General features: G+C 34.4%; 1 protein-coding gene across 1 annotated transcript; it reads right to left on the bottom strand.

Annotated features, from left to right (window-relative positions):
- Positions 1-8,308: 8,308 nt before the first annotated feature.
- LOC113740783 (putative disease resistance RPP13-like protein 3) lies at positions 8,309-11,283 on the bottom strand. The gene has a single exon (XM_027268308.2). It carries the CDS (start codon positions 11,030-11,032, stop codon positions 8,468-8,470), a length of 2,565 nt encoding a protein of 854 aa, XP_027124109.1. The 5' UTR covers positions 11,033-11,283; the 3' UTR covers positions 8,309-8,467.
- Between the last annotated feature and the right edge of the window lie 1,448 nt (positions 11,284-12,731).

The raw sequence follows: 12,731 nt of genomic DNA, 5'->3' as shown, positions 1-12,731 counted from the left end.
TGCAGCCCGGGAGGCAGGGAAGAATTTTTCCAAAAATTTCTTCTTAAGTTGGGCCCATGTTATGATACTACCTGCGGGTAGGTAGTATAACCAATCCTTCGCTGCATCCTTGAGGGAAAAAGGGAAGGCTCTCAGTCTAATTTGCTCTTCAGTGACCCAGGAGGTTTCATACTAGAGCAAACCACCTCGAACTCATTGACGTGTTTGTGGGGTTCTTCACCAGAGAGACCATGGAAAGAAGGTAAGAGGTGAATCAACCCCGACTTCAGTTCGAAAGCCGTATTCTCAGCCAAAGTGGGGAATGTGATGCACAAGGGCTGGTGAGTCAGTTCCGGGGCAGCCAGCTCCCTTAATGTTTGGGTGTTGGCCATGCTTATTTCGTTTTCTACTGACTCGTTTGCAATAAATAAGTGCCCTTCTTTTCTTCTCTTGGTCTCTTGCTTCCGCTTACGCGCTGCCTTCTCAACCTCCGCGTCGTATATCAATTCACCTGTGCGAGAAGAACGGGGCATAAACTAGCAAAAATACCAAGAAGAATAGAATAAAATAAAAACTGAATTTGAAAAGAAACAAATAATCCAAACGCCAGCTCCCCGGCAACGGCGCCAAAAATTGACAGGTGCCGAACCTGTGCAATAATAATTACTAAAAAGTCCTAATTACCACCACAAATAATTATAGAATAAATCCAAGTACTGGAGCAGGGACCCTAGGTGTGCAATGGGTTACTTGATTCACCCTGTTCCCGAAGAGTTTGCTTGATCCGATATACCAGATTAGTCTATAAGAATATTACTTTTGTGTACAATGGCAAGTAGGGTCGATTCCACAGGGAGCGGGTAGGAAATTATTTCTTTCCAAATTAGTAGAATGGAATTGGGGGATTTTCAATAGGAGGCAAACAAATAAAATAAAAATAAAGCGAACTAAATTCAAAACCAACTCACAAAGCACAATTCACTAAAGATAGCAATTAATAAGATTCCACCCAAAGGATCAACTGCTCAGGCACGGTCCAATTAAATGATCATCGATGCAAAGATATTTCACCCATTCATCACTAGGTTGGTTATAGTTATCAATAAACTCTGACAACCAATTCTTCCTTACCTTTTCGACAGTCAAGGTACGACCATTGACTGCTTCCCTAACCAGATAACAACCCTAGGTACGACCGTAGGAATTTAATTACCCAATTGCATTAAAGCTAGAAGAACCCAACCCTAACCAATAAACACGCTAAGAGGGTTTATTTAAGCTAGATCTTGCGTTTCCCCATCATAAAACCAATTATGGTGGTTGCCACGAGGTGTTAACTAAATGAACAATTACGGATTCTATTTAATTAACGTGGCAGTAGACTATTAAATTAAATCAAATACCCGGCCGTTGATATTCAATTAATAAAATACCCATGAACAATTAATTCAGGAAACGCACGAATAGCAATAAATTGGAAGAAATAATGAAGATTCGATTAGATCTCACAGATATTATGGACCGCGCCCTCGCGTCAACCTTTGGGTAGAGGAGAAAATTAGCCGCTCCTCATCATGTCAATCCCGCGTGATTTAATTGAAGTCATTCAATTATTCGCCGAAGAATTGGGGAATGGGAATTATTTGCAGTAATAACAGAGAAGGCCTTGCCTTCGTCTTTGTTTCGGAGCCGCAAGTGTACGAACAAAAGCTAACGTAAATTGTGCAGAGTCAAAACAAAAGCTAAGGAGTCAAGGTGTCACAACCGAAAAGTTACAAAAGCCTGCAATTGCCTGACCCTCTCGAAAGGAAAAGCAAAGCTAATCTATATTCGTCTCTATAATTCCTGCCGAAGAAGAAGACAAAAAGCTAAAAAGGGAAAAGAAAAGCGTCTGGCAAATAGGGCCAAAGAAAAACTAAAGCTAAGGTCTTCCTTTTTATTCTTTATATAGCCGCCGTCAGGAGCTTCTCAAACGTGACCCAATTGATTGAAAACAAAAGCAAAGCTAGCCTTTTTGGAGTTTTTATCCCATGCTTCTCGCGGTTCACGTGGACCGGAGTCCGGCTTTCGGTAATGTCTACCTTTTAAGGCGTGGCCACGCCCTGAAACGAGAAGTCTTTTGGAAATTCACCTCAAGATATCATTTTTAATGCTAACCACCTACAATTCATACAAATATCAAATATGAGTGAAATTCCCTTTCTTAGCACCATGAATAGCCAAAATTAGAACAAGATGACAATGCAAAATGTGCTAAATAACTGCTCTATCAATTTGACTGAACTACATAAAATTCTAGGTTTTGTTGTTTGGTTTATTTGATTTGTTATTGTCTTTATTGGGTTGTCAAGAACCATATTACTATCGCTGGTCAATTTTCTGAGACCAGACCTAACACTTTCGCTTACTCAATTAGAATACATATTGAATTGACCTTACTACATGATGCATCAGCTACTTTATTAGCATTACCAAGATAGTACAATTATTGTCTTTAAATAATTCAACTATCAATATTCTTTCATATATATTGAACTCTTTGTTTTGCAACAAATATCTAAAAAATTTTGAGATTGATAAAAACTTCATATTGTTTCCCATATAATTATATCTCCAAATATTCAATGTGAATACCATGACTGCCAATTCCAATCATGTCTTAACTTATAAACTACTAAAAGATTCCCTAATCACAAAAACTAAGACAAGTTAAAATTCATTATTGTTTTTGAAAATAAGGTAGGAGTTCATAAACTTAAAGAGGTGAATTTGGAGCAATATAAATTAAATGAAGTTGATATATAGGGTAAGAACCAAATAAAAATTTTGAGCATTTTCTCTTAGGATTTCCTAGTGAGACATGTTTTCTCCCCTAGAGTTTTTTTATTGAGAGTTTTTTTTCTCCTAGAGTTTCTAGTGAGAATTTTCTTTTAGTTTATATTTTTTATGTCAAATCTTATCTTTTTAAAATCTGTTTGTCAAATTTGAAAATTTTAAGATCTATTTTATCAAATGTCACTTTAACAAATGAGTTTGAAGCAGTTAAATAGCAAATATAAGAGGCGGAGACATGCACATATATTCCTTGGGCTTAAAGGAATTGATATCATTTGAATAGGTTGGAGATTCATAATATGATATTGTTATTTGAACTCTCAGACTTGTATATATGTAAATTCTTCAAATTTGTTATCTCTATGATATATTTGGTGTATCGTTCATTTGTGTAGATCTTATGAATGAAATTGTGGATCTTCTCCCAAAAAAAAAAAAAAGAACAAATCAACTATGACTACCATAAGGATCATGATTCATGATTTTTAATATATTGATTTTAAAACTCTCATTGAGTATAAGTCAAGAAATTAAATCTCTTGACCTTTTTTGAGGCTTTTCCCCTAGTGTAGAGTAGGAGAAAATGTAAAATAAAAATTATCGCGTCCACAAAAAAAAAAGGCAAACTTTCCTTATTTTACTAGAATTAGCTTAAGGTGAATAATGCTTATTTTTTTTCTTTTCCTTGTTCGGGTTTTACCCAAAAAGAAGAAAGATGTAGAGTTTTAACTTTTGAAGGGATATAAGTTCATTTTCCTTCATTTTTTGTTTTCCCCTTTTATAAAAAAAACACTTTTTTCAATTTTCTTTTTCTGCATACCTTTCCTTTTTGCTTTTTCTCTCACCAACTCTCCATTTTCATCTCAATTTCCAAAAGTTTCCATTTCCTTTTTCCTAATGACTTTATTTGATATTCTTACTGTTAGATTGGTGTATGCTTATATAGCTTGAATATTTTTCCTATGGTATATATGGTGCCTGATTTGTAATTTTTTTTTATGTTTATTAAAACTTAAAGAGCAGGAAAAACTATATATATATTTTAATTGTTGCATAAGGGTGGGGAATGCAAGGGTGTGAAGCTGAAACAGAATTAATTTGGGATTGGGATGGGTTTAATGTGGTTATGTATAGTTATTGTAATTTTTTTTTTCAGAAGTTGGTGTATGTGTAGAAACCAAGTTTATTTGTATAATAAAATGATGCACTTGAATGAAATTTAAGTGTACACCAAAGGTACATCAAATTAATGTATCGTATACAAGTGCATGAAATCTCAACCAACCGTACCTCACCCTAGATAACTAATAGACAATATATATATATAATTTTTTATTTGGGAATGTATGCTCGAATGCATCTAATTAAGCTAAATATGGGATCTCTTTATATACACATATATATATATATATATATATATATATATATATATATATATATATATATAAATTTTTAATCTCTTTTATATTTTCAATTTCAGGTGCCTTTTTAGATCTAGAAATTATTTCCTAGGATTTTGTATTCTTTCTTTTGTACTCTCTTTCTATTATAGTAAATCTACTATCCATTTGCCCATGAACGTAGGTGAATTTGACTGAACCACATAAAATTCTAGGTTTTGTTGTTTGGTTTATTTGATTTGTTTTTGTCTTTATTGGGTGGTCAAGAACCATATTACTCTCGCTTGTCAATTTTCTGAGACCAGACCTAACACTTTCGCTTACTCAATTAGAATACATATTGGAATTGACCTTACTACATGATGCATCAGCTACTTTATTAGCATTACCAAGATAGTACAATTATTGTCTTTAAATAATTCAACTATCAACATTCTTTCATATATATTGAACTCTTTGTTTTGCAACAAATATCTAAAAAATTTTGAGATTGATAAAACTTCATATTGTTTCCCATATAATTATATCTCCAAATATTCAATGTGAATACCATGACTGCCAATTCCAATCATGTCTTAACTTATAAACTACTAAAAGATTCCCTAATCACAAAAACTAAGACAAGTTAAAATTCATTATTGTTTTTGAAAATAAGGTAGGAGTTCATAAACTTAAAGAGGTGAATTTGGAACAGTATAAATTAAATGAAGTTGATATATAGGGTAAGAACCAAATAAAAATTTTGAGCATTTTCTCTTAGGATTTCCTAGTGAGACATGTTTTCTCCCCTAGAGTTTTTTTTCTCCTAGAGTTTCTAGTGAGAATTTTCTTTTAGTTTATATTTTTTATGTCAAATCTTAGCTCTTTAAAATCTGTTTGTCAAATTTAAAAATTTTAAGATCTATTTTATCAAATGTCACTTTAACAAATGAGTTTGAAGCAGTTAAATAGCAAATATAAGAGGCGGAGACATGCACATATATATTCTTTGGGCTTAAAGGAATTGATATCATTTGAATAGGTTGGAGATTCATAATATGACACATGCACATATATTCTTTGGGCTTAAAGGAATTGATATCATTTGAATAGGTTGGAGATTCATAATATGATATTGTTATTTGAATTCTCAGATCTTGTATATATGTAAATTCTTCAAATTTGTTATCTCTATGATATATTTGGTGTATCGTTCATTTGTGTAGATCTTATGAACGAAATTGTGAATTTTCTCAAAAAAAAAAAAAAAGAACAAATCAACCATGATTACCATAAGGATCATGATTCATGATTTTTGATGTATTGTATTCACTCAATAAGTCAATTTAAGTTAGTTTCTTGAGACTAACTGCTATTTGTTTCCACCAAGGCTTACTAATAAGGATGCCCTAATCGCGAAAAATAATACTAGTTAAATGGTTTTTCATTCGTCCCTTATTGTTTTCGAAACAAGGTAGAAGTTCATATAATTGTAGAGGGGAATTCGAAATAGAGATTCGAACCCTCTCTCTACGTGTCTATTGTATCCTTAAAACATTAAGAGGTTACTTTTGTTAAGAATAGAAAAATCCTTTTACATGTTTCTATTGTATACTCTAGGATTTTTTTAGTATAATTTTTCTATTTTAATTAAATAAACTTGGGCCCTATTATTCCAAAAGTTAAATTCACATGTTTGTTTGATTTAAAGTTTACAAATTATCATTCTTTCAAGCAGACTTTTCTTGAAACCAATGAACTCTAGAGTAATTAGCCACTGAAAAAAGAGTTAAATCTCTCCTTGAGTATAGGTCAATGGACCAAATCTCTTGGTTTCTTCCCCAAAATTTTTTGAAAAATTCACTAGCGAGTGTAAAGGCTTTCCCCTTAGTATAGAGTAGGAGTAGATGTAGAATAGAAATTATTGTATTAACCAAAACAATAAAAAAGGCAAACATTCCTTACTTTACTGGAATTAGCATAAGGAGAAAATGCTTCTGTTTTTCTTTTTTCTGTTTGGGTTTTACCCAAAAAGAAGAAAGATGTAGAGTTTTTAATTTTCTTTTTATGCATATCTTTCCCTTTTGCTTTTTCTCTCACCGACTCTCCATTTTCACCTCAATTTCCAAAAGTTCTAATTCGTTTTCCTGGAGACTTAATTTCACTCTCGCAATTATGATATATTGATATTTCTACTGTTAAATTGTACTTGTGTTGTATGCTTATATAGCTTGAATATTTTTTCCTATGGTATATACGGTGCATGAGTTGTAATTTTTTTTATGTTTATTAAAACTCAAAGAACAGGAAAAACTATATGTGTTAATTGTTGCATAAGGGCAGGGTATAATATGGGATTGGGATGGGTTTAATGTGGTTATGTTTTGTTATTGTAATTTTTTTCAGAATTTGGTGTACGTGTAGAAACCATCATGTTTATTTGTATAATAAAATGATGTACTTGAATAAAATTTAAGTGTACAACAAAGGTACATCAAATTATGTAACGTATACAAGTGCATGAAATCTCAACCAACGAAGCAAAATAGACAAAAAAAAAAAAATTATACGGTAATGTATGCTCGAATGCACCTAACGAAGCAAAATTTGGACCCGCAAATACGTCCAACAATAAATTCTTGGATACATCTTTCCTACAATATCAGGAACCAAATTGGTTTTACATATGTAATGGATGATATCTGTAAATTCGACCAATTAAATGGAGTTTAGAAAAGTAACATAACTGACTCTTTTGTGTCGATATAGAACTGCAGACACAGAAAGACCTCTATCAGCCATCATGCCAAAGGTAATCCTTCTTGGATACATCCAAAGGTTGTAGCTGCGCAGAAGATGTAAAGAATGCAAAATAAATTGTATAAAAAATTTATTCGGGCCATCATAGAGATGGAGTACGTTACATCAAGAAAGAAGGACGTTGTTGTTACCTGTTTTAAGTTCAAAGTCAGACAGAAAATGTAAAGACAATATGTGGCTTATAAGAGTTGTTGGCCATGATTAATTCATAATTCGTTTTTTGCTTGTAAGAGTTGTTGGCCATGCCTTTTTTACACCAAGATGCAGCCGCAATAATGACCACCATAAATGGCATGCGTAGAATTGCGACTGATTTTTCTGATATTGTATTTCTCATTCATTCCCTCGTCTACAAAAATAGACCTTTTATATTGTATTTTAGGAGTTTGACTATATTAAAATGAATGTATTTTATATTATTGTTTTTAGAGCTGGGCTAACGGTTACTCGTGTGTTAGTCTTTTCTGGCAGTAGTGAAATATTAATTTGAAAAATCATTTAAAAATGAAATATGTATAAGTGTGTCAGTGGATACTATTACAAAAATCCTTGTTCTTAAGGTGATAGATTAATTCTGTTTGCGTACTTTCATGTCGGCCTTTGGTTATATAGTCAATTTCATTGCCAAATGCCAAACTATCAGGATATTCGAGGCCTATTCAAGACATGAACTTTTTTTTTTTAAATTACTACTTGTATTAATATGATATATGCAATGTATTCCCTCCGTCCCATTTTGATAGTCCTGTTTCTTTTTTCACACAGTTTAAGAAAAAGTAGTTAATTTTGTTGAAAAACTAAATTTAGATTGTTATTTTTTTAAAATACCCTCACATTAAATAGAGTACAATTTTATGGGAACTTGAATTGATGGTAAAAAAAGAATCAACTCTCATTAAATGGGGTAAGTTTATAGTAACAACAACCTATATTAAATAAGGGTATTTTAGAAAAATTAAAATATAATTACATTCTTCAATTGGAAAGTGGACTACAATTTGGGACAGACGAAAAAGGAAAACAGGACTATCAAAGTGGGACGGAGGGAGTAAATTGATAGAGAGACAAATCCTATAAGGTGTAGGTATAGGCACTGTTAATTACCCAAAACATCATTAATAACAAAAGAGTCATTCCTTATTTAATGGTGGGACAATTAAAAAAAGCAAGCATTGAAGTGTGAAAAAATGGACTTAAAAAGCTTGTTGGTTGATCTGAATTATATGACGAAAATAAAGAGTGAAATAATGACAAAGCAAGTCATGTTGAATTGGGGAAAACAAAAGTCATGTTGAATTGGAAACATTCTTTTTGTTTATATATTTTGATACAAACTTAAAATAATTTTAGTAATCACTACACTAATATCTTCCATTGTAAAATCGTTCCTTCGGGCACTGGGTACTGTGTCCGCATCAAGCCCACTGATGAAATCTTCTGGCACGTCCACAAGCTCAAGCTTTGTCCACAAGCTCAGGGTCAAGCTCTTCCGGCAACTTCTCTAATGAGAGGCACTTCCTGATTCTCAGGCACCGGAGCCGTGGCAATGCACCTTTCTCCACATTTATTTCATCCAAATCATATAGGCGGCTGAGCTCAAGGAATTTCAATTGGTGAAAGCCATGCCTAGAGATGAATAGCTGTTTTCCCTCGTACGCACATTCCATTTTGAGGAACGACAGCTGTCCCAACTTCTCTAGTGTTGGCATTGGGTCATCCTTGAGACGTGTGAATTTCAAAGACAAGCGAGAGAGATTTGGAGGGAAATCAGGAGGCAGCGTTCTCAAACTCACCCCGGATAGCTTGAGCTCTGTTAAATGATGGAGCTTAGAAAGTCCAGCTAGAGATTGTGGCCACCCTCTTCCTGGATTACGATAAAGGCCTAGCGCCTTTAGGCTTCCAACCTCAGATAAATGCATGCAGAGTTTGTCTATTTCTGACCTGTCATCCACCCAAATCCCCAGTTTCTGAAGACTCATCAAAGTTATCATGTTATTGTGCATAATGTCATCAAAGTGTATGCCTGACAGAGTTCGGAGATTTCTCAATCCTTCAATCTTAAGAGGCACATTACTTCTTACATCACGCGCATATAGATGCCGTAAACTTTCAAGCTTCCAAATGAAATTTGAAACTATCACTGGGAAATATACAGAGTTTGTCCGTATGTCAAGAGTTTGTAGGTATCGCAAGCAACCGACGGAATGAGGGAGTCTTGTAATCCATGTGCGCCGTAAACCGAGGTACCTTAGAAGCCTGATTTCACCAATTTCTTTTGGCAAATAAGCCATCATAACTTTCTCAAGATCTAGTATCCTAAGCTTTCTGAAACTTTTGAAGCTAAGACTAATGTTTTCCCTGTAACCGTGGATATTGAAAAAAAGCAGAGACCGGACAGGAGGGATCGAACACCCAACATAATTTTTATCCCAAGGGAGAATATGAACAGCAAGGTACCTGGATTTGGCTGATATTTCATCATCTCTGATTTCATCGGTGTGAAAAATTTTTTCATCATTTGCCTTTCTGATTGCAAGCTCTCGCAATAAATCATGGACTCTGCAACTTTTGATCCTTTCATCAGTAGTCATTTCCACCACCTGGACCATATTTCTGCTAAAAAGTTGTTCCACATCATATGCTGCAGTTTCCTCCAAATTTTCTGCATCTCTTTTCTGCATTATTCCCTCTGCAACCCACATATGGATCAACTTGCGCACAGAAATCTCGGAGTCTTCTGGAAACAAACCCAAATACAAAAAGCAAAGTTTCAGATTGGGAGGGAGGTCTGCATAACTTAATTCCAGAGTTGCTGATACTCCCCTCTGGCTCCTTGATAGGTATGTGCTGAAGTTGTTGAGAACTTTCTCCCATTCACTCTTCAACTTTTTCTTTGTCAGTAGCAGGCCACCCATAACCGTGATGGCCAATGGTAGACCATCACATCTTTTTGCAATCTCTCTGCCTACTTCTTCCATATCCGAAGGGCACCCAGCATCATCCCCATGGCCTAAGGCCTTTCTGAGGAACAACTGCCAGCTATCTTCCTGCCCCAAAGTTTTCAGAACGTGAGGTTTGCTAAGAGCATCTGCATGTAAGGGAACACCCCGATTGCGACTTGTAAGTAGCAGTCTACTTGATGTATTAACATCAGGAAAGGCCCTAGCAAGACAATCCCACGCTTCTTCCTTCCATACATCATCAAGCACAAGAAGATAACATTTATCTTGTAGATCTTGATAGAGCCTTCGTTCCAAGTCTTGCTCTTCCATCTTTTCCAACATTTCAAGTAGCTTGTTATCCACTGTATTCAATTGCTTTATGATTGATCTCAGCATCTCTTTGTGATCGTAGCTTAAAGAGAGGCAGACCCAAGCACGGCAATTGAATCTTGCCCTGACATCAGCATGGTTATAAACTTTTTTGGCTAGTGTTGTTTTACCAGCACCTCCCATGCCGACAATTGAAACCACACGGCGGTTTTTGTCCTCTTTCAAAAGTTCTGCCACCAGGGATTTTGTCAACTCCTCGAAGCCCACTATATCCTTGTCCTCGCTGAAAGGAGAGGATCGCCGGATCCGTTGCAGCTCTTCGCCATGTGCACTCATTCCTTCTCCAAGATTTTTGATACCATACTTTTCACGGCTAGCAGCTATGTCATTGAGCCTTGTCTGTAAGGACTCAATCTCTTTACCGATCTTGTCGAGGCTCACAATCCGCCGAGGATAACAGGCCAATCTAGTCACAAATCCCTTATCTTTTATGCTTTCAATTTTGCTGGCAAAGATCTCAATGATATCCTCCGCATCGTAGGCCGCAGCTCTGATTTCAGAAACCCAGTTGCGAATCCTCGCATTTTCATCTTGCCTCTGTTCTGCATCTTCCAGGAAACACCGCATCCACTCCAGATCATTTCCAAGTCTTTCAACTTGTCTTCCAACATCTTTCAGGAAAACAGATTTTTTATGCAGCAGATCAACAGTTCTCCCAATGACAAGAGAGATGACAGAGCCAGCCATCTTGGTTAAGCCTAATCTCTGTTGCGTGTTAGGTGCAGCTGTAAAACTCTAATCTTGGTTAAGCCTAATCTCAGAACTCTAATCTCAGAAGGGAGCAATTGCTCCAGTCAAAATGAAAGCTGCTCGATTCAAAGAGTTAATTTAAAAAAAAAAATGCGCAATTGGAGTTAATTAATCTCGATTCACATGGTTGGATTCTCGTGGTTCATTTTCTCTTCCAGTTTTATCCTTAATTCTTCATTGACTTGTACAAGAGCAATTATTCCTGAAAAACAAAGCAGATCGATTCACATGGTAGGCGTGTTTTGGGATGGTGGAACGGAAAGCCGAATTAACTAATTTTTTGTACGCGGACTTGTCTTCAATTAACTAATTTTTGACAGCATATCGACACAACAACCAAATGTGCTGCCAAAACCAAATGAATTCTAGGAATCTTTGGGACAAATTTGTGCTTCCAAAACGACGTAGGAGGAAAATAGAATCACTTTGTCTGATTAATTGGGAATCTAAAAGGTAATAGAATTCGTTAATTAAGAGTTAAAAAAAAACAACCAATTCGAAATTACAATAAATAACCCAAACCACAACACATCAATTGCCTTGCAAAAATTATTCGTTATACATCTTACACTTTAAAAAAGAGAATAATGTGTCTATGCCTTAAAAATCTAAAATTAACTATTGACTAATGCTGTAGCTCATATGCATGTAGCATCTAATAATTGCAAAAGTAACGAAATCAGTCATACAGTAGCTCAGTTTGTTGTGACGTTAGTGCATGATATAGAACAAGATTTCCTAATGAGGCTGATAGACTTAGCACAGAAGGAAATGAGAGCAGTGGTCCCCTTTTTGTAACTAATTCTTATACTATCAAGTGTTAATACTATATATAAAACTGTTAACGTTTGTTGAAAAAAAAAGCTATAGACTACTCTGCGACTAAATACATTAACATTTCTTCCTTAATATGCAAGTGTTCTATATGTGTGAGCAAAGATAATATTATATAAGTATTGATTAATATAAGGTGTATTAAATAATACTTACATGTTATTTAACTACTTTAAAAAATTTGGTAGTCAATTCACAAAGTCTAGCCGATTGCATGCATTATTCATTAAAAGGTATCGTGAAATTGATTGATATTTGGTCACTATGGTGTGCAATGAATTAAGTTTGTAATCAATTAAAAACTTAGATAATTGCTTCGTATTTTATCACTAGATAGCACACGAATTCTATACTTAGCCAAAAAAAAAAAAAAAAAAGAAGTAACCAAGAAAAAGAGAGTTAATTATGTTTGTATCACCAAAATGTGGAAAAAGATTGTATGTTATCTTGTGAAGTTTTCAATCTCTTCACTTTTCATTTTTTTTTCAATGGTTGATGCAATTTCAACAAATTAGTTAAATTATTATTTGGTTGAAAGTATTTAATTGAACCAAAATTTTCAAAATCTATCTTAATCAATACAAATTTAAGAAGCTGTTTCTGCAAAATCTATATATTTGTTAATTAACCGTTTATGTGGTTCCATATTGATATACTTTCATATATTTGCACAAGAATAGAGTTTATTGTTGCTGATAAGAAGTCCACAATTCATCCTACAAGAAAGACTTGGACTTCAAATGTTGAAGAGTTAAAGTTTACATGATAAGGGTGACTTTACATGAAATCTTGTTGAGCCGAC

Source organism: Coffea arabica, chromosome 4e (genome assembly GCF_036785885.1).
Source record: "Coffea arabica cultivar ET-39 chromosome 4e, Coffea Arabica ET-39 HiFi, whole genome shotgun sequence".
NCBI classification, from domain to species: domain Eukaryota; kingdom Viridiplantae; phylum Streptophyta; class Magnoliopsida; order Gentianales; family Rubiaceae; genus Coffea; species Coffea arabica.
This window is presented reverse-complemented; position numbering and strand designations above follow the sequence as displayed.

What these genes read in the sequence shown, in the direction of transcription:
- LOC113740783 (XM_027268308.2), bottom strand. Translation starts at nt 11,032, where the DNA reads ATGGCTGGCTCTGTCATCTCTCTTGTCATTGGGAGAACTGTTGATCTG.